This window comes from Gopherus evgoodei, chromosome 2 (assembly GCF_007399415.2).
Source record: "Gopherus evgoodei ecotype Sinaloan lineage chromosome 2, rGopEvg1_v1.p, whole genome shotgun sequence".
In the NCBI taxonomy this organism is placed as follows: Eukaryota; Metazoa; Chordata; order Testudines; family Testudinidae; genus Gopherus; species Gopherus evgoodei.
The window spans coordinates 268,083,083-268,105,988 of record NC_044323.1 but is presented as its reverse complement, the minus strand read 5'-3'; the positions used below and the strand labels follow the sequence as shown (position 1 = coordinate 268,105,988).

The following is a 22,906-nucleotide window of genomic DNA, read 5'->3' as shown; positions in this document are numbered from 1 at the left end:
GCCCCCCTCCCTCCCCGGATGGGGAGGACGGGTCAAAGCAACAGGACCCTGATCTCCCTCCTCAGCCAGAGGCGAGGGCTGAGGCGGACACCCCGCTGGACACTCTCTTGCCAGGGGTCTCCTCATCGTCTTCTCCCGATGAGGCGGTGGCTGGCACTTCCTCTAATAGCCCTCCTCCGCTGGATCTCAGGGCATATCAGGACCTCCTCAGGCGCGTAGCACAGAATCTGAGCCTGCAAGCTGAGGAGGTCTCTGAGATCGAGGACCCCGTCGTCAGCATAACTCTTGGGTGGCAGCGGATAAGTTCAAAGAGCTGCTGCCACAAGAGGCGTGTCAAGAATTTGCGGCGATTCTTGACGAGGGCAAGAAGGTTGCACGAACCTCGTTGCAGGCCTCCTTGGACACTGCAGACTCGGCTGCCCGTACCCTCGCCTCGGGGGTGACGATACGCCGCATCTCCTGGCTTCAGGTTTCTGGCCTTCCTTCGGAGCTCCAATACACCATCCAGGACTTCCCGTTCGAAGGCCAGGGCCTGTTCTCGGAGAAGACAGACCCCAGACTGAAAAGTCTTAAGGACAATCGGGTCATTATGCGCTCCCTTGGTATGCACACGCCTGGGACGCAACGCAGACCCTTCCGACCGCAGCAACAGCAGCAGTGTCGGCCATACCCCCAGTTCCACCAGCGGCAGGACCTTAATAGGCGCCGCAGCAGGAATGGCAGGTGCAGGCCGTCGGGCAATCAAGGGGGGCAAAACCAAAGCTCCTCTAAAGCCCCACCTGGACCCAAACCTTCGTTTTGAAGGTGCGCCCGAGGGCGTAATACCAGTATCCCCCATGGATCCTTTCCCCCCGTTTTCCAACCGCCTTTCGTTTTTCCTCCAGGCGTGGCCCCGGATAACATCCGACCGCTGGGTCTTACGCACGGTGCAGACGGGATACCGTCTGCAGTTTGTATCATTTCCTCCCTCCCGCCCCCCATCCTCGTCTCTCTTCAGGGACCCCTCTCACGAGCAATTCCTCCGCCAGGAGGTACAGACGCTCCTCAACAAAGGAGCTATAGAGGCGGTTCCGGAGAACGAGAAGGGCAAGGGGTTTTATTCCCGCTCCTTTCTGATCCCCAAGGCCAAGGGAGGCCTCAGGCCTATCCTCGACCTGCGAGAGCTCAACAAATATCTAGTGAAGTTGAAGTTCTGCATGGTATCCCTGGGGACCGTTATCCCATCCCTGGATCCTGGAGACTGGTATGCCGCCCTCGACATGCAGGACGCTTATTTTCATATTGCCATATGGCCACACCACAGACGTTTCCTTCGGTTCGTGGTCAGCTGCCTTCACTACCAATTTGCGGTCCTCCCATTTGGCCTTTCTACGGCTCCGAGGGTATTCACAAAATGCATGGCCGTCGTTGTGGCACATCTTTGGCGCAGTCGCATTCACATGTTCCCTTACCTCGACGATTGGTTAATTCGGGGCACGTTGGAGCTGCAGGTCTGCAGCCACGTCCGCAGGATCACCGGCCTGTTTGCTACCTTGGGTCTCATGATCAACATGGACAAGTCCACCCTGCTCCCCTCGCAGAGAGTGGAGTTCATTGGGGCCGTCCTGGACTCCACCGTAGCCAGGGCCCTTCTGCCGTTGCCGAGGTTCCAGTCGTTGTCGGCGATCGTTCAGAGCTTGCTGGCAGCCCCCCTGACATCGATAAGGACATGTCTAACCCTGTTAGGCCATATGGCAGCCTGCACATTTGTGACCAGGTATGCACGGCTCCGCATGAGGCCCCTCCAGTCTTGGCTCATCGCACATTACCGGCCGGCAAGGCAGTCACTAGACATGCTGATCACAATCCCCCAGGGGGTGTTGGAATCTCTCAGTTGGTGGCTAGACCAGTCCGTCGTGTGTGCGGGGCTCCCATTCCACCCGCCCCAGCCCTCGGTATCCCTAATGACGGATGCCTCATATCTTGGCTGGGGGGCCCACCTGGGAACCCTGAGGACACAGGGCCTGTGGTCCCCACAGGAGGTGGAGCTACACATCAACATGCGGGAGTTGAGAGCAGTCCGCCTTGCTTGTCAAACGTTCTGTCACCAGCTTCGGGGTTGTTGTGTCGCGGTATTTACCGACAACACGATGACCATGTACTATATCAACAAGCAGGGTGGCACCAGATCCTCTCCCCTATGTCACGAGGCTATGCGACTCTGGGACTTTTGTATAGCCCACTCCATTCACCTCACGGCTTCCTTCCTCCCCGGAGTACGGAACACGCTGGCGGACCGCCTGAGCAGATCGTTCCTCGCGCATGAATGGTCCCTCCGCTCGGACGTTGCCCTCTTGATTTTCCAGAGGTGGGGTTGTCCCCGCGTGGACCTCTTCGCGTCCAGGGGGAACAGGAAATGCCAGGCGTTCTGCTCCTTTCAGGGCAGGGAACCCGGGTCTATAGCGGACGCCTTCCTTATTCCGTGGACGACCCACTTGTTCTATGCGTTCCCCCCGTTCCCATTGGTCCACAGGGTCCTTCTGAAGGTGTGCAGGGACAGGGCCCGCGTGATCATGGTAGTCCCGGCGTGGCCCAGGCAACATTGGTACCCCATGTTGCTGGACCTGGCCATAGCCGACCCAGTTCCCCTGCCCCTTCACCCGGACCTGATCACCCAGGACCACGGAACTCTCTGTCACCCGGACCTCCAGTCGCTGCACCTAGCAGCGTGGCTCCTGCGTGGCTGACCAGTTCTGAGTTGCGCTGCTCCACCCCGGTACGTGAGGTACTCTTGGGCAGCAGGAAGCCTTCCACTAGAGCGACGTACTCGGCCAAGTGGAAGCGTTTCTCCTCCCGATGGAAGTTTCGGTGGCCAATATTTTGGACTATATTTGGTCACTTAAGCAACAGGGCCTGGTGATTTCGTCCCTGCGGGTCCACCTGGTGGCTATCTCCACCTTTCACCCGGGTGGGGATGGCCGCTCCGTTTTCTCTCACCCGACGGTGACTAGATTCCTTAAGGGGCTGGAACGTCTATACCCTAACGTCCGACCCCCTGCCCCTACCTGGGATCTTAACCTGGTGTTGTCTTGGCTCATGGGGCCCCCCTTTGAGCCGTTAGCTACTTGCTCCCTGCTCTATCTTTCTTGGAAGACTGCCTTTTTAGTAGCTATTACCTCAGCTAGACGGGTGTCGGAACTCCGGGCTCTCATGGTAGATCCCCGTATACAGTCTTCCATAAAGATAAGGTGCAGCTGAGACCGCACCCTGCCTTTCTCCCCAAGGTGGTCTCAGCCTTCCACGTCAACCAGGAGATCTTCCTCCCAGTTTTTTTCCCGAAACCTCATTCTTCACGCAGGGAGCAACAACTTCACTCGCTTGATGTCCGTCGGGCTCTCGCGTTTTATGTGGAGAGGACCAAACCGTTCCGCAAATCCCCCCAGCTTTTCGTGGCAGTAGCGGACCGCATTAAGGGGCTTCCCATTTCCTCGCAGAGGTTATCCTCGTGGGTAACGTCCTGTATCAGGACCTGCTATGACTTGGCTCACGTTCCTACGGGCCGTGTGACTGCGCACTCTACCAGGGCGCAGGCGTCGTCGCTGGCTTTCCTTGCCCGTGTGCCCATCCAGGAAATCTGTCGGGCAGCGACCTGGTCATCGGTCCACACCTTTGCTTCCCACTATGCCCTGGTCCAGCAGTCCAGAGAGGACGCGGTCTTCAGATCTGCAGTGCTCCATGCCGCTACTTCTCACTCCGACCCCACCGCCTAGGTATGTCTTGGGATTCACCTAACTGGAATGGATGTGAGCAATCACTCGAAGAAGAAAAGACGGTTACTCACCTTTGTAACTGTTGTTCTTCGAGATGTGTTGCTCACATCCATTCCACACCCGCCCTCCTTCCCCACTGTCGGAATAGCCGGCAAGAAGGAACTGAGGAGCAGGTGGGCCGGCAGGGGTATATATCAGGTGCCATGGCGGCGCCACTCTCGGGGGCGACCTGCGGGCCCACTGGAGTTGCTAGGGTAAAAAGTTTCCGACGAACGTGCACGCACGGCGCGCACACCTAACTGGAATGGATGTGAGCAACACATCTTGAAGAACAACAGTTACAAAGGTGAGTAACCGTCTTTTTTTTTTTAATGGCTCTGTGGGTTGCATTGGTTGACACTCCACAGTAACGACTTTTTCTTAAGCTCTATTCTAGTGGAATTTTTGAAGTTCTGCAGAAACAAATCTTGCTGGACTTGGAAAACTGATTTCCTATTCATACTGAAGCCACAATATTATGAAAATTCATGTAATTTCCCCCAACACTTTAGTAAAACACATTCCATTGTATTAGTTCATCATCACATACATGGCTTCACTAAAATAGAAGACTCTTGTTTTATAGAATGCCTTTATTACTTGTTTTATAGAATGCCTTTAGTACTATTAGAATATTCCAAAATGCTAATAAAACAGTGAATTAGCTATTGGAAGTTCAGAGGCTACATAACAGATATGGGATAGTTGTACAGTAATCACACAGAGCCATTAGCATTAAAGTCTGTGAGTTTGTTATTTTTTGTTGTTTCCTTGTTTTGACTGTGACAAGGAATGTTGGCTCAGACACTGGTGTTATTCTGCAATCTCATTCTGAAAGTGCTGTACCTCATTCACTCAGATGATCATCTGAAAGATAGTGGACCAATTCCATTTTTACTAGAGGCTTATGCAGAAGTCTCTAATTAATGCTAAATTGGAGTTATGTATGTAAATCCTCCACACAGATGCAAAAAGCAGCTCATAATAGTTACGTGTCACATTTTAAATTCCCATTTAATACATTGGGTGAGAATGGCATTTTTGGTTTGTGTTGGTTTTGCTTTATATTCATGTTTACAAATGCAAACACTACATAATTTTTCCACTGATAAGAGTAGACTTTATTTAGCATTGAGCATGAATACTTATTTATTTGACAAGAAAAGTTGAGTTTCACTGTGCAGCAAATCAAGAATAAGACAAAGGTCAGAATTTAGTCATGTACAAATGTAATCATTCTTAAAACTTACTTGTCAAAGATTTTGTGTGTTAAGCATAGCAACTACAGTTAATCAAATTACAGTTTAACTTTCTCATGGCTGAATGGAATCTAACAACCTCTAATGTTTAAAAAGAACAAAACTTGCAATGAAATCTGCTAAATGTTATTAGAATAGATTCTTTAAAATATTTCGGATTTTATTTAATTTTTTCTATGGAAATGTCCATTGTTATATAGGGGAAAACAGCTCTTGAAGAAAAATAAATAAAAATGTTGGTTTCCAGTATACATATAAATTGTATTGTTCTTCCAACATAAGGAGCCAGTTATTCTGTTTGTTTTATTCTCATTCCTTTTATTTTATTGTTATACATGCACCTTTATTTACTTAGTAGTATTTTGCAGAGGTTTGTTTAACATTCATGGCTGGGGAGACATTACATTTTTACATTACACCACTTCCAGGACTGAGGCAGAACTGCGTACACAAAATAAGTATTCCTTGATATGTTGTGGCAAACATTATAATATTGGGAATGGCAAAGTAAACACAGATGTTTAAAAACATTTTGCTGAAATGGCAACCCTTTCCACTTCAATTTTCATGCAAAAAAGAACTGACATATTTTAAATTGTGCATTTGAAAAATCACCACAATTCAGGAAAAACAAACAGCATATGTGTAAAGAGCTCTCTAAATTGACTTACAATAGGTCCCGGTAAAATAAGCATCCTTCCACTCAATAGAGATGTGTGAAATTATGTTGTAACTGAAATTTTTTAAAATTGTACAAGTCATATTTGTTTTACAGATATATGATGGAAAAGACAACACAGCTCACCTGCTGGGTGCATTTACTGGGGCCTCATTAAGAGGACTGACACTAAGTAGTACTTCAAATCATCTGTGGTTGGAATTTAACTCAGATACAGAGGGAACCAATGAAGGTTTTCAGCTTGTTTACACAAGTAAGTATGTCGACAAATAGAATAATGGATTTATGTTGTTCATGGCTTGAAACAGTCATTGTTCATACTCATAAATTCAAATGATGATAAAAACTGGTAAAATATTACCACCAATTCATCACTCTCTCAAAATAATCCATTTTCAACTTTCTACCCAAATCAGACATTTATTATATCGGAACTCTAGCTTCTGTATTACTTAAATATTCTAGTCTGGAAATTATAGAGTGCAACTCACTGTCACAAGTTATTATAGAGGTAAGAGCTTAATGGGATTCACAGAAGGATTAAATATTTACATGAATAAAAAAATCTGAAATTATAGTAGCTAGTCTTAAAATAAGTACATAAACCTAATGAAAGCTTCAGAACATAACCAATCACTAACCACCTAGAATTTCCAGTAAACATCGCCATGGATAAGTTATTGTATAATTGTCTATTGATGGAGAAACGAACACTGTCTCTGAAGCATTTGCTACTGGTCACTTTCAAAGACAGGATACTGAATTAGACAACCAACTGGTCTGATTAGGTATGGAATTTCAGTATTACACATGCCATTGACTTTCTGGAATTTCCATAGTGAAAATAAAACACGTTTTATGGAGTTTGTAGCATAAGCAAATTATGTTGGTTTTGTTTTGCTAAATTTTCCTTGGAGCACAGTCCCCTGAAAATAAACAAACAAACCATAACATAAATGGCTATGAACTGCCACTATGAATGATAAGGAATAATCATTGGGCGAGGGAAAGAGTGAGAATGACTTCAGATCCTGATAGATTAGGATACTCATTTACAATATGAGAAACCCTACTTCAAATTCCTGCTCCAAGGAATATTTAATTATTTATAGGAGGTGAAACAGCTTTAACTGGCAAGATTGAGAAAGATTTACCTGAGGGGATAGAACACTTCCCTGTAATGTGGGATATCTAAATTCAAAGTCTCATTTCCTCATCCGCTAAAGAGAGGATTTGAACCTTGATCTCCCACATCCCAAGCATGTATGTCCCTAACCACTGGACTAAAACTTACAAGAGAGGTGGTCATCATCATCCTCCCTCCCCCTAGTATCTTATGAATCTAGTCCTCCTTTGCTTTTGTGAAAATGCCTGAAGAAAGTTTTTTGACTTTTTGACTAGTTGGAAATTTGTTTTTGATTTGATCTACAGCAAAACTTTTTTTTTATTTAATTTTTCAGAACTGCCAGTGGACCAAAATATTCATTATTCACCAGTTCTAATCACAGCCTTCTCAGTGACTTTTCCAGAAAATGTGTGATGGGACACAAGTCAATAGTTAGCTACATTGCCAACATCAAGAGTTAGATTCTTAAACATGGACCTCACATGCCTGTTCCCCACACCCACCGGGTAATAAATGAAAATCTTGGCCAACAATGGGACTCAGTACTTCCCTCCTGGCCTTCAGCATTCAGACAGAAAAATGATCCAACTCACAGGTTATGACATGAAGGTCCCTGTTATCTCCATATTCTCAGTGAGCCATACTGGCAGAAACTCAGGTAGAGGAGACACATCATTTAACCTACCAAGACATGTTTCTGTTTCCATGTCAATAGATAGCTCAGTCCAAAGTAAATGAAAATTCTTCACAATTAATAAAACAGTTCAGTGACTGAGTGGAGAGTGCGAATGCTGAGCAAATTGTCAACCACTCAGCACAGTTCTGTAATTTGACACTGTGCATTTGATGGTGGAAGTAAAGAACCTTTTATTTGCTTCCTCTTCAGCCATGTGGGGGAATGTCTGGGGCACGTACGCCCTTATTATCTATGCACATTATGAGCTAAGTGCTATTATTAAAATTTGCTTGTGTTCCAATAGAATGAGATTCCCAGGTGCTCCTAACTTGTTCAAATCAAAAGCAGTTTTCACTGGAACATTCACATGCACTTCTTCTAAAGAAGAGCTAATTTTTGGCCATATTTCAATTTTCTAACCCCAGCTGAAATTTTGTAATAGACAAGTTTGTTTTCTATCTCGCTATCCTACTTCCCTTAGTCTCAAAAGTGACAGAATTGTTTTGGAGCAAACTTTCCCAAACAATTCATCTTCAGGCTGGGATCAGCCTGTACCTTTCAATCCCCCAGTTCTGAAAGTCATGTGCTTTTGAAAGCAGGATTAGAATGGAAACCCTTACATATTTAACTGTTATGAAAGTGCTTGTTTGTATTCAAACAATGTGGCTTTGTAAAGGAGAAGGTTTTAATTTAAAGCTTGAAAAGAATACAACAACAAACAATCATGCTCAGCAATTTTGCTAATGAGTGCCTACACATTCCTTGTCAAACTAAATCAAAGTGTCATCATGATAATTAGACAATTAATTTTAGTGTTGTGTTATAAGTTATTGTCTCATTTTAGAAGTAGATGGTATTTATAGTACATATGGCTATTTCAAGCCATGTAATTACTCGCATTAAAAAAAAGTTTTCATGGTTCTCAGCTGAAAGGATTGTGAGCTGAAATACATCATAAAGACAAGGAAAACTCTGACTTTTTCAGAATATTGATAATTTCAGCAAATTAAACTCAATATACTCTGCTTTTCAATTCAGACTATTGTCCATGCGTGTTTTTATTCACTGATAGTGCTACAGTTTATTGTAATTTAATTTACCACATATATGTGCATTACACTTTTTAACAAGCAATTGCCAACCAAGTGTATAGAGTCCTCAATTTTTTTGTTGTTTTTGTTTTTTTTAGATCAGTTCAAGTTCAGCTTAAGAATAATCAAAAGGTTTTGTATTTCACAGGCTAACTGAGCCGTAGGCATAGCAGCTGCAGTAAGAAGAGATGAACAGCACATTCACTAAAAACATGCTGTTTTTGAAGGCTATGTCTTAAACATAGGAATGTTTATAACCTTTCTTAAGGAAAATCAAATGTCATGAAGAATTTAAAACCTGTTTAATGTCATTCATTGAGGACTTGTTTACACAATCACTTAGTTCACGTGAAGCTGGGATGTAAATCTACCATGCAGTAGATGTCAGTGTGAACCCTGTTGCCACTGACTAATAGACCACTATAGTGTGTTTTAATCTACTTTTGTTTCAGAGTAGGGTAGGTTAGAGAAAACTACAGAATTTTTAGTGCATGGTAGCAGGGTCCACATTTACACCCCAGTTTGTAACGATCTAATTGTTATAGACAAGTCCAAAGACTTCCAGTGAGACTTGGGGTATGTCTACACTGCAGTCAGGCTGGAGATATGGTTGCAGCACATGTTAAAGATCAAAGCTAGCTCCAGTAATAACGGCAGCAAAGCTGCAGCTGCAAAGTCTAGCCTTGCCCACCAAGGACCTTGGATACATAGTCAAGTTGTAGCTGCCTGTGCTGCCATGACTTCACTGCTATTGTTACTTAAGATAGCTTTAATCTAAGTAAAAGCAGCAAAGTATCCTGTGGCACCTTATAGACTAACAGACGTTTTGGAGCATGAGCTTTCGTGGATGAATACCCACTTCGTCAGATGCATCCACGAAAGCTCATGCTCCAAAACATCTGTTAGTCTATAAGGTGCCACAGGATTCTTTGCTGCTTTTACAGATCCAGACTAACACGGCTACCCCTCTGATACTTGATCTAAGTAGTTTATGTCTGCTGCAGTCACACCTATAGATTGCAGTGTAAACCTAGTCTGAGGCTCCTATGTGCCCAGTATCTTTTGAAAGTGGGACTTCAGCACCTAAATCACTTAGGTGCTTTTGAAAATTCTACCTGAAGTCACTGAGTGATTGGTAAAAATATCTGTTCTTCTTCGAGTGGTTGTTCATGTCCATTCAAAGTAGGTGTGCGCGCGCTGTGTGCACACCAGCTGGAAGATTTTCCCCTAGCAGCGTCCGTAGGGTCGACTCAGGCGCCCCCGGAGTGTCGCCGCCATGACTCCCTATAAAGGGGCCCACCGACCCTCCACCCCCTCAGTTCCTTCTTACTGCCAGTGACAGCTAGGTGGAACTTCTCTTGCATAGCATTCTGGGAGTATTCTATCTGTACTGTTTAGTCCATGTATTGTTATATTATAGTTAGTTAGATAGTTCTTTGTATATAGTTTTCATAGTTGGAGGGGTCCCCCCCGGGGGGGGTCCCCCCACAGTCTTCATCGCCCGCTGTGGCGTGTCCGGGTCCTCCTGGTTAAAACTCTACGAGGACTGTGGGAAATTCATGCCCAAGAGTGACCCGCACTCTCTGTGCTTGAGGTGCCTCAGAGAGAGCCACCAAAAGGAACGGTGCTCTATCTGTAGATGCTTCCTCCCACAAACTCTCAAGGACAGGGCTCAAAGACTTAGAGTCCTCCTGATGGAGGCGGCCCTGCGATCACCCTCGGACCCAGAACCAGCCATGGCGGGCCCCAGCACGTCGTCCTTGGTGCGGAGTGCCCCGGCACTGGCATCAGGACTTAAGGTCCAGCCCAGGTTGTCCAAGACCCGGCACCGGGCGGAGTCGGGTCATAGGAAGTCAGCCTCGGTGCGGCACCGCTCACCTTTGCTGGTGCCCGCCAAGAAAAAGAAGCCGGTGAGGGATCGGTCTCCCCATCAGGACCCGAGGCCGCCCCCGCCCCCAGGGCTAAGCAGACAGGCTGCGTTACAGCCCCTGGCAGTTCCGTCGACTCCCGCACCGCAGAGAGGGCGGTCGAGTCCGAACCAGCCTAATTCTCTGGGCCTCAGCGAAGATATACGCCCCCCATCGATGCTGGAGGCATTTGAGGCGGCCTCAGACCTGATGGGTCTCCCAGCACCGGCCTCCCCACATCGTCAGGAGTTGCCTACTGTGGTCCACCTACCAGTACAATCTAGAGACAAGCCGGCCATGCTATTGCCTCCCTCCCCGCACCGAGCTGCGAAGGTGGCACCGGACCAAAGGAGAGGCTCCCCGTCGCTTTGGCACCACTCACCTTCAGCACCAGGCACCGCTCCGCCCAGGTCCTCATACTCAGAGACCTCAGACTCAGAGGCAGACTCCTATCGCTCCAGCAGGTCACGAAGCAGGAGATCGGTGTCGGGCTTGAGCCACCAACATTACCCACAGTGGCAGCAACGGTGGCAGCCACCATCATAGTGGCTGTTTTGGACTCCCTGGGCCTACCATCAGTCGGTAGGCCGGGGGTTTGGCCCTCGGTCATGGTTGGCTTTGGTGTCCTTGATGTCGGTGGCCCCGGTGCAGCTGCCTCCCCCACCGGCACCGTCGCCGGGCAGGGGTGTGCCATCGTCAAGTTCAGCACCCCCTAACCGGGCAGCGGCACCGGCACCGGCTTTAGTGTGGGCTATGCTGGCATCGCATGATACGCCAAGTCGCTCACTAGCAACCCCAGTACCAGCCGCGGTGCTGCATTTGGACTCAGAACCGGCACTGCAACCTCAATACCGTGTGCCGCAGGACCCGGAGGGGCCGCATGCACCGGATGAAGGGCCGCTTCATGTAATCTCTTCGTCGTCCTCCCCGAACAAGGCGGTCTCGGGCATGGCTGCAGTTCTGGCCCTAGAGGACACTCGAACTCTCCAACAATTGCTTCGGCGTTCAGCTCAAAGCCTCGCAATCCAAGCGGAAGAGATCGAGGTGGACGCGGACCCTGTAGTGGACATCCTGGCCCCCTCAGGACCATCCAGGATGGCCCTCCCGCTGATAAAGATGATAGCGGATACGTCCTGCACCCTATGGCAAACACCATCCTCATTGGCCACTACTGCCAAGAGGACGGAGTGGTGCTACTTCGTCCCCTCTAAAGGGCACGAGCACCTGTACACCCACCCTCCCCGCAACTCCCTGGTAGTAGATGTGGCTAACCAGCGGGAGCGTCAAGGGTTTCAAGGATCAACACCAAAGAGCAGGGACGCAAAAAGACTTGAGCTCTTTGACAGGAAAGTGTACTCCACAGGGGGACTCCAACTCCGCATTGCCAATCAACAGGCAATAGTAAGCCAATATGGCCACAACGTGTTCGGCCATGTTGAAGTTTGTGGAGCTCCTTCCCCAGGACTCGAGATCAGAGTTTTCGGCCCTAGTGGAGGTGGGCAAACTGATCTCTCGAGACTTCCTCCAGGCCGCCTTAGATGTGGCGTACTCAGCCTCATGCACCCTGGCCCCGGGCCTGGTCATGCGGCAGGGTGCCTGGCTTCAGGTCTCAGGCCTGCCCTATGAGGTCCAGCAGACAATTCAAGACCTCCCCTTCGAAGGGCAGATGCTGTTTTCAGAGAAAACAGACAAACGTCTCCATAGTTTAAAGGACTCGAGGGCCATGCTTCGCTTGTTGGGCTTGCATACCCCCGTGACCCAGCGTAGACAATTTAGGCCACAGGCAGCCCCTCGCCCATACCAGCCACAGGCCCGCCAAGAGCTGGGGTGCAGGCGGGGTGGAAATGGCAGGAGCGTCACCAGCGTCACCCCTCCGGCCAGGAGTCTGGCCAATCAAGACCACCATCTGGGCCTAGACCTCCTATTTGATGGTACAGTCGAGGGCGACCTACCAATCGAGACTCTGGGTCCTCCCACCCCTACCTTTGGGTCACGTCTGTCCCACTTCTACCCTGCCTGGTCCCAAATTATATCGGACAAATGAGTGCTCTGCACGGTAGAGAGGGGATATTCTATCCAGTTTTGCTCCCTCCTGCCCCACCAACCCCCTTCCCCGTCCCTCTTCAAGGACCCTTCTCATGAGCAATTTCTGGTTCAAGAAGTGAAGTCCCTCACGGAGGCAGGGGCGGTGGAGGAAGTCCCGCGGGAGCGCAGGGGCAAAGGCTTCTACTCCCGGTACTTCCTCATACTGAAGGCAAATGGGGGCCTAAGACCCATCCTAAACTTGCGGCGGCAGAACAAGTTTGTGAGGAAACTCAAGTTCTGCATGGTCTCCCTGTCCTCGATCATTCCCTCCCTGGATCCAGGAGATTGGTATGCCACCCTCGACTTAAAGGACGCCTATTTCCACATAGTCATAATTCCACGGCACCGCTGGTACCTCAGGTTCATCATGGCCGGTGCCCATCTGCAGTTCACTGTGCTCCCGTTTGGCCTGTCAGCTGCTCCCAACGCATAGAGTTCATAGGAGCGGTTCTGGACTCCACACACGCCAAAGCATATCTGCCGGAGTCCAGGTTCCGTGCAATTTCCAAGCTCATCCTCGGTCTGCACCGTGCCCCGGTTACCACGGCACGCGTTTGCCTCTGGCTGTTGGGCCATATGGCGGCATGCACCTATGTGGTGGTTCACGCCAGACTCCAGCTTTGCCCGCTGCAGTCCTGGTTGGCGACAGTCTATCTCCCAGTCAGGAAACCCCTGTATCTGTGGTGTCCGTTCCCCGCTGGGGCTGCACTCGCTTCAGTGGTAGCTCAATCCGCGGGAGGTCTGCATGGGTGTTCCCTTTGCTGCCTCGCAGCCCTCCCTCTCCCTGGTGACAGACGCCTTGGCTTGAGGTTGGGGAGCGCACCTGGGATGCCCCAGGACACAGGGCTTGTGGTCGCCGGAGGACCTCGAGTTGCATATCAATGTCAGGGAGCTGAGAGTGGTCCACTTGGCTTGTTTGACCTTCCGGTCTCACCTGGCCGACAGGTGTGTTTCAGTCCTTTCGGACAACACGGAAGCAGTCTTTTATATCAACAAACAGAGGGGTGCACGCTTCTCTCCCCTCTGCAAGGAAGCCCTCGCGCTGTGGGATTTCTGTGTCCACAATGCCACTCATCTGACGGCATTCTATCTTCCGGGGAAGCAGAACGGCTTGGCGGACACTCTCAGCCGCTCGTTCCAGGGTCATGAGTGGTCTCTCCAATGGGACGTGGTGCTCTCAGTTTTCCAGCTCTGGGCTTTCCCTGGTTAGACCTGTTTGCCTCAAGGGAAAAGAGGAAGTGCCGACGGTTTTGCTCCTTTCTGGGCCACAGTCGGTGGTCTCTGTCGAACACTTTCCTTCAGCCATGGGAAGACAGCCTGCTCTATGCCTTTCCTCCGATTCCCCTGATACACAGGGTGCTTTTAAAGATTCGCAGGGATCGCACCAGGGTAATCCTGATAGCTCCGGCATGGCCGCGCCAGCATTGGTACACGTCACTCCTGCACATGTCTGTTCAGGCACCCCTGACGCTGCCCCTACTCCCGGACCTGATCACGCAGGACCGGGGCTCCCTCCGCCATTCGAACCTTGAGTCCCTTCACCTAATAGCCTGGATGCTCCATGGCTGAACCTGGTGGAGTTGCAGTGTTCCCAGCAGGTCAGGCAGGTGCTGCTCGGTAGCAGGAACCCGTCAACTAGGGCCACCTACCTGGCTAAATGGAACACTTCTCCATCTGGTCGGGTCAGCACCCGCTGGGGGTTCCAATTCCCATTGTCTTTGACTATTTGCTTCACCTAAGACAACTGGGCCTCTCCCTTTCCTCCATTCTCATACATTTGGCGGCCATATCCGCCTTTCGTCCGGGAGAGGGAGTATCTCAGTGTTTGTGAACCTAGTGGTTGGGCGTTTCCTCAAGGGTATGGGCAGGCTCTTCCCGCATGTGCGTCAGCCGACCCTTGCTTGGGACCTGAACCTGGTCCTCTCCATCCTCTCGGGGCCTCCCTTTGAGCCTCTGGCCTCGTGCTTCCTGCTGTACCTGTCATACAAGACTGCCTTCCTGGTGGCCATCACCTCGGCCCGATGGGTGTCAGAGCTTCGAGTGTTAACATCTGAGCCCCTGTACAAGTCTTCTACAAGGACAAGGTCCAACTTAGACCTTATTCCTCTTTCCTACTCAAGGTCGTTTCACAGTTCCATATGGACCAAGATATCTTTCTCCCGGTATTTTACCCGAAATACAAAGAGCGGAGGCTACAATCCCTGGATGTCCGCAGGGCCTTGGCTTTTTACATAGAGCATACCAAGCCGTTCAGACGCTCGACCCAGCTCTTCGTCACAGTGGCAGAGAGGATGAAGGGGCTCCCGGTCTCCTCTCAGCGAATCTCTTCGTGGATCACGACCTGCATCCAGGAATGCTACCGTATAGCAAAGACCCTTGTCCCTCCGGTCACGACCCAATCCGCTCGGGCGCAGGCCTCATCGGCAGCATTCCTGGCTCAAGTTCCGACTCAGGAAATTTGTAGAGTGGCCACGTGGTCCTCCATCCACACATTCTCATCTCACTATGCCATCATGCACCAGGCTAGGGATGATGCAGCCTTCAGTCGCGCAGTACTCCAGTCAGCAGTGGTCTCTGACCCCACCTCCTAAGGTTAGGCTTGTGAGTCACCTACTTTGAATGGACATGAACAGACACTTGAAGAAAAAATGGTTACCCACCTTTGAGCAACTGTTGTTCTTTGAGATGTGTTGTTCATGTCCATTCCAACACCCACCCTCCTGCCCCTCTGTCGGAGTGCCTGCAAGAAGGACCTGAGGGGGTGGAGGGTCGGTGGGCCCCTTTATAGGGCACCATGGCTGCGCTACTCCAGGGGGCGCCTGAGCCGACCCTACGGACGCTGCTAGGGGAAAATCTTCTGGCTGGCTTGCACACGGCGCATGCACACCTACTTTTAATGGACATGAACAACACATCTCGAAGAACAACAGTTACTAAAAGATGGGTAACCGTTTTTTCTTTAAAACACACATACATGTGCACCCAGTCCAGAAGACTTTACTCACTATCTGAATGAGGAATTCTGGATTGGTCTCACAGGGAATCACATTAAAATTCCTAGGCTCTCCTTTGAAAATCCTGTACTTTTCTATCAACCTAAGAATCATAGAATATTAGGATTGGAAGAGACCTCAGGAGGTCATCTAGTCCAATCCCCTGCCCAAAGCAGGACCAACCCCAACTAAATCATCCCAGCCGGGGCTTTGTCAAGCTGGGCCTTAACCTCTAAGAATGGAGATTCCACCACTTCCCTAGACAACCCATTCCAGTGCTTCACCACCCTCCTAATGAAATAGTTTTTCTTAATATCCAATCTAGACCTCCCCAACTGCAACTTGAGACCATTGTTTCTTGTTCTGTCATCTGCCATCACTCAGAACATCCTAACTCCATCCTCTTTGGAACCCCCCTTCAGGTAATTGAAGGCTGCTATCAAATCCCCCCTCACTCTTCTCTTCTGCAGACTAGATAAGCCCAGTTTCTTCAACCTCTCCCCGTAAGTCATGTGCCCCAGCATTTTCGTTGTCCTCTTTTGGACTCTCTCCAATTTGTCCAAATCCCTTATGTTCTAATACAGCCCAATATGCCATTGGCCTTCTTGGCAACAAGGGCACACCGCTGATTCATATTCAGCTTCTCGTCCACTGTAATCCCCAGGTCCTTTTCTGTTGAACTTCTGCTAAACCAGTCAGTCCACAGTCTGTAGTGGTGCATGGGATTCTTATTTCCTAAGTGCAGAACTCTGCACTTGTCCTTGTTGAACCTCATCAGATTTCTTTTGGCCCAATCTTCCAATTTGTTTAGGTCACTCTGGACCCTATATCTACCCTCCATCATATCTATCTCTCCCCCCAGCTTTGTGTCATCTGTGAACTTGCTGAGGGTGCAATTAATCCCATCATCCAGATCATTAATAAAGATGTTGAACAAAACCAGCCCCAGGCCCAACCCCTGGGGCACTCCACTTGATACCGGCTGTCAACTAGACATGGAGCCATTGATCACTGCCCGTTGAGCCCGACAATCTGGCTAGTTTTCTAGTCCCATTTAAGAAAAAAAAACAAACAAACCTTAAATGTGTTGCCAAATGAAAAATAAAAATATGCGGGGTTCAGACTGGAAGACAAAAAGTGTTTAATTTCACAAATGTGTGTTATCATTTTAATTCTGTTACTCCACTCTTTATTCTCATTACAGGTTTTGAGCTTTCACACTGTGAGGATCCTGGTGTGCCACAATTTGGATACAAGATCAGTGACCAAGGCCATTTTGCTGGCAGTACCATCATTTATGGATGCAATCCAGGTTACACACTCCATGGAAGTAGCCTTCTAAAGTGTATGACAGGAGAAAGAAGGGCATGGGACTATCCTCTGCCATCCTGTATTGGTAGTAGACTCTTTTTAACTTTAATGAAAACTCTACTGTGTTTAAAAAAAAAGAGAGAGAGAGAGAGTGATCCTTAGGGTTTTATGTTTTCTAGAAGCTTGTTAATTTTGTATGTGTGTGATCTGGAACACCTGTCTCAACCTGCTAAATATATCACTTATTGGCATCTGAAAGATGTAGCTTGACAATCAGTAAAGTAAATATTAATGCAGGAATGCATAATGGAAATTGTAGTGAAAAGAGGTTCTTGTAGTTTTTAACACTTACAGAAAAGGTATCTGCAGTCTTGACTTGCTGAACTATTAGTAAAACCAATCAGTATATTTCATTAATATGATTAGTTGTAAAGCACTTTTCACATGTAAATATTTTTACATAATAGAGTGCAAATGTCAAATATTAGGAATACTGTAGTACACAACAGGAGGAGGGAGGTTAGAGTGTGGTTTTGCTACAGCCCTATATAAAGGGTGACACATAGTGTGTTGCCTCATAGGGAAGAAGAGGCACTCCTCCTTATTTGATTTTGTTTGGGATTGGTCCTGCTTTGAGGTTGGACTAGATAACCTCCTGTGGTCCCTTCCAACCCTGGGAATCGGAGAGAGAGAGAGGAAGGGATAATAAGGGATAATAATTTGTCATTGGCTGGATGGAAGCCAAGGTTCCATCTATCTTCCTCTTTGCCCACATTCTTTCAAGAGGGGGCTGAAGGAAACAGGCAAAAAGTTTGCACATGCCCCTTTATGCTTAGACTTAATTTCTGTGAAATACTCATAGGTGTCTTGTTCGGTCTTATGCCTCTGCATAGCCATTCATTCTAAGATCCTGTCTAGCCAAGAATAAGTATACTATTAAAATGAATTAAACATATCTTTCAAATTAACAATTGGTCATCATAACAATAAATATCCCAATATTTTGTTGGTCCTTAGAGCTAGTGATTATTGTAGAATCTCAGGGTTGGAAGGGACCTCAGGAGGTCATCTAATTCAAACACCTGCTCAAAGCAAAATAAATCCCCAGATTTTTACCACAGTTCCCTAAATGGCCCCCTCAAGGATTGAACTCATAGTCCTGGGTTTAGCAGGCCAATGCTCAAAACACTGATCTATCCCTCCCTCCTGTTGGATAAGAAGTCCTTCCTGGGCCAGCAAGTCTACCAACTTGGAGTCATGAAGACAGCCAAGCTGTCTCAAGACAATGAATATGAATCTCAGGGCAGACTATTAAGAATCAGGGCACAAACCCTAAATTATACTTAGGTTTCACCTGCCCTTTATTCAGTGTGAACTTCTCAGGCATTATAACATGGAGTCATTGACAGTCCCTTTGGGTTCTCCAATCTATTTTGTTATCTATTCAAAGTTGTCTTTTTGATAGATGGTCCCTTACACCAAAAACTGCAACAATATTCAGGTTACTTTCAGTCCCAAAGGACCAGTCACTTACCCCAGGTCAATTACACCTTAAATCTCATACCAGAGAAAAGGTTTGGAGCCAATCCTATAATATACTATCTAAAGATGTATTAACTATGAAAAGGAAATAGAGTGATTTATAGGATTAAAGCTTGTAAACATACACACATAAATAAGTTAGTCATAACTTTCAAAAGGTAATAGAAGCTTCTGTAATAAGCAAGTTGGATATATCCCTTACAGCTAACCCAGGTTAAACACTGGGGATCTCTTGCTTATGCCTATAAAACCCTGCCCTCAAGAGTCCAGCAGTGTAGAGATGCAGTTTCTCCTTTTTAGGGATATTTATTAATTCCCTCCTTCTCTCACCTGCCAGCTCATCTGATGGGAGGAATTTACCTACATATCTTGTCTTCATGAGGTGGGGGAGAGCAATCAACAAAGTCTTTTGTCCTCTATGATAATCCACAATTGAGTTTATTTTTGAAGATATAATTCAGCTGAAAACCAAATTAAATGTATCCAGACAAGAGTTTGTTAAATTGCATTACGCCAGTGATAAATCTAATTAAGTGTGTCCGTACAGGAGTTTGTACTGGTTTGGTTAAATAGATTCTTAAAATAACTTTAGTGAAACCAGTGCAAGGTTTATATATAGTCAAAGTGTAAGAAGAGGAAAAGAAAAGTAGGTGTTGACAGCAACTATAGAATGATAATATTTGATTCCACATTTCTTAATACAGTTTGCTTATTCATGTTAAATAAAATAAAGACCAAAATGTAGATCTATAGACTATACCTCTACCCCGATATAATGCAACCCGATAGAACAGGGTTCACATACAACATGGTAAAGCTCTGACACACTGCTCTGAGTAGTGTGTTAAGGGTGTCAGGCCAGGCCAGGGCTGAGGGGTTTGATACGGGGCAGAGGGTCTCAATGGCAGTCAGAGGCTCTCCCCCCCCCCCCAATCTGAGGGGCAGGAGCTGTGGGAGGGTACTTTTGGCGGCCCCACAGTCCCAGAGTGGCCCCGGGGATTAGCGAGGGGCCGGGAGCAGCCCGCTCTGCTTCCCTCGCACCGGCCCCAGCCATCACTTGGGGGAATGGATCCCCCTGTACTCACCTGCAGCGGTGGAAGTGGAGCAGCCCAGGCCCAGGCCGCTCCACTCCACCAGCTCCCAGCTGCAGCGGTCTGCTTCCTGCCACAGGTGTACGGAAAGTGTCCTTTCCCCAATCTCCCTGCACTCATCTGTGGCGGGAAGCGCAGCGCCGCGGCTGGGAGCTGGCAGAGTGGAGCAGGCTGGGGCCGCGTCGCTCCACTTCCCGCTACTGGTGAGTGCAGTGGGTGTCCTTTCCCCAACCTCCCCACACTCACCAGCGGCGGGAAGTGGAGCAGCCCAGCGCCAGCCAGCTCCACTCTGCCAGCTTCTAGCTATGGCACTCCACTTCCTTCCGCAGGTGAGTGCAGGACCTTTCCCCAGCTGCCCCCTAGCAACACGGCTAGGGCTGGGGCTAGGAAAGCGAAGCAGGCTGGGGCCACAGCACTCCACTTCGCACCACAGGTGAAGCGGGAGGGCATCCTTTCCTCAACCTCTCCGTGCTCACCGATGATGGGAAGCGGAGCGCAGTGGCTGGGAGCTGGCAGGGTGGAGCGGACTGGAGCCGGGCTGCTCTGCTTCCTGCCGTTGCAGGTGAGTGCCTGTCAGGGGGTGGGGAGGGCGGATGGAGGTTGGAGCAGTTAGAGGACAGGGGGGTTGGGTATGGGGTGGGATCCTGGGAGTGATTAGGGATGGGGGTCTCTGGAGGGGGTGGTCAGGGAACAAGGATTCGGGTTGAGGAGCGAAGCAAGTTTGATATAACGTGGTCTCACCTATAACACGCTGAGATTTTTTGTCTCCTGAGGACCACATTATTTTGGGGTACCTCTAAATAATACATTATATATCCTATGTCTTCTACGTAGCTCCATGTCTTCTGGGTTTTGTATGTTGTCAAGTTTACTGTCAGAGCTTAATGATGTCTTAATAATAGTACAAACTGAAGAAATTGATTAAAAATGATGATGAAACCCAGCCAAGCACTATAGCAGCTAAGCTACTTAGAAAAGGAAGATCACTAAAAGTATTGTGTTCAGTTGTGTCCAGCACTAATGACAAAGTGAACGTGTTCTAAAGTAGAGACGAGTATGAATCAAAACAACAGATCCAGTCACCTTCAAACTGAGTTAGCTGAGCTCTGAATCAGGACTTTGTGACTGTGCCCTGCTTTTTCTTGATAATATGCCGTACCAAGTCCCTGAATTCAAACATTCTTGAATTTAGAGAAAGTCTTGATACTGGCTTGAAGTTTGAGATCATGACTCATCTCTAATAAATATTAAGTCAGGTTTTGAAGTTTAGAACTCTAATAATAATAATTTATATTAATACAAAAAAGTGTGACAGTAAAACATCTAAAAGATAGTCAGCAGTTTATAATTTGACATTATAGTCAGAATCAGATTAATAATTTGAATGTTCACATTTCAATGCAAAAAAAAATCTTCATGACACTACATTGAAGAAAACAAAAATATTGAAAAATGTATGGAAATATATTTACCAATTTCATGCAGCTATAATAACCAGAAATGAACCAAATATATGTTTGCCACTTCCATGAACAGTTTATGTCATACTCTATATTCCTTATGGTGGGAGGAAGAAAATAATTCCATTGTCATTATCCTCAAATCTGGAACAGAATTTCTATTATTGTTTCTTGGAACAAATATAATTTTTATTTTATTTTCTTCTACCAACAAATAATATTATTCTCACAGTGCACTCATTTTATGCCCCAAATCTACAGTGAGAGTAACAATCCCATTCTTTGCCTTGAATAGTCACGAAGGAATATTTCTCAAAAGACCTTGTAGGGGTTATCAGGTTGGGAAAATACCTAAAAATATATGAGAATCTTGAAGGGACTACCTGTCTCTGAAAATTTGCTTCTACTATGTCGGAAAATCAATCAAGAGTGCTGTTTCAATTAAATTTTGTCACAGAGCTCATAGATCATAAGGTAATAAATCTCCCAACTAAATATTGTACGTGATATTAAATCAAAATTGAACTGCATTTTAACTACACCAAGAGATCTAATCAAAGCATTATTTTGGCTTTGGTGTGGCCAAAAGAGAGAGCATTAGAGTGATTTAAAAGAAAGGAAAGCAAAATAAGGAGATTTAAAAGGCCTGACAGGTCTTTGTAAAAATTAGGTTTTCTCAGAGGTGGGCTAGAAAGATTATTCAGGTTTGATTAATGATTGGCTGAGGCCAGCTAACAGGGAGTAACTTACCATCTGTTGTCATTTAAAAAATAATGTAGCTTTGCTGTGATTATACATCTTCAGTAAAAAATTTTACAACTTTGCTTTTCAAGCCCAAACTTTTAATTTCAACCTGCATATTCTGGCTTTATTTAGGTTTTTTTCTGCCTCTTACTTTGCATTTTCTTTCTTGCTTAAATGTCTGTTATTTATTTTACTCCTAATGCTTTATGGCTCTGTCATGCTTTCAGTTGTTAAGCTAAGATCTGCATTGTCTTCATTGGGGAGTTTTTCGTACTAAAAATAAATGGCACAGTATATTCCATAATGATGTATTGCCTTCAGAATTATCAGAAAAGCATAGGAATTATAGCAAAATACATAAACGTGAGTAAAAATACACCAGCACCTTATCTTTCCAATGCATTTTAAGTCCTCCTTCTGTCTTGTGTTATAATTTCATAAAGTGTTGAGTCCTAACATGCTTATGGTCAGCAATATATAAACATATTTTTGGAGAATCATGTTTAATGTGATAAAAATGATATGTAATTCAAATTGTGTTTTCATTAGCTGAATGTGGAGGCCGTTTTAAAGGAGAATCATCAGGAAGAATCTTATCTCCTGGCTATCCTTTTCCCTATGACAATAATCTGCGTTGTATATGGATGATTGAAGTAGATCCAGGAAATATTGTCAGGTACTGTAATTGAAGCAAATATGGGCTTATGTTTGTGATAGAGAAGGGTTCAATCTCCAAAATATGGACCAAAGCCTATATGTCTAACAAAAGTCTGATCAATGATTTTGGTTTAAGCCCATCTCAAATCTGAGTGTCATTACTCTTGTGAATGAGGGTTTGTGGGGTTAGGTAGTAAAATTATTTCATTAGTTAAAATAGTATGATTAGTTTTAGAACCAGTAGTTGTTAAAACACACAAACACATGTACCTACATACACATACACAGAGTATATGGCTCTAAAGCCATTGGACAAAGCCAGTGTAAGACAAAGTGAAAAAAGAGAAACATTAGAAGGAATAGGTGGCAGCTTAATAATTAATTTCAAGTCAAGCATCTGATCACAGTTTCAGTAGATCCAGTAGAATCATGGACTTTAAGGTCAGAAGGAACCATTATGATCATCTAGTCTGACCTCCTGCACAATGCAGGCCACA

General features: G+C 46.7%; 1 protein-coding gene across 5 annotated transcripts in view; it reads left to right on the top strand.

The window, feature by feature from the left end:
• CSMD3 (CUB and Sushi multiple domains 3) overlaps positions 1-22,906 on the top strand; it is a 1,232,975-nt gene that overhangs the window by 836,877 nt on the left and 373,192 nt on the right. For all 5 annotated transcript variants that reach the window (XM_030553724.1, XM_030553722.1, XM_030553725.1 and 2 more), the window contains 3 exons: positions 5,823-5,979; positions 16,809-17,000; positions 22,302-22,428. In XM_030553724.1, the coding sequence (XP_030409584.1) occupies positions 5,823-5,979; positions 16,809-17,000; positions 22,302-22,428 (476 nt within the window). The remainder of the gene's footprint in view (positions 1-5,822; positions 5,980-16,808; positions 17,001-22,301; positions 22,429-22,906) is intronic.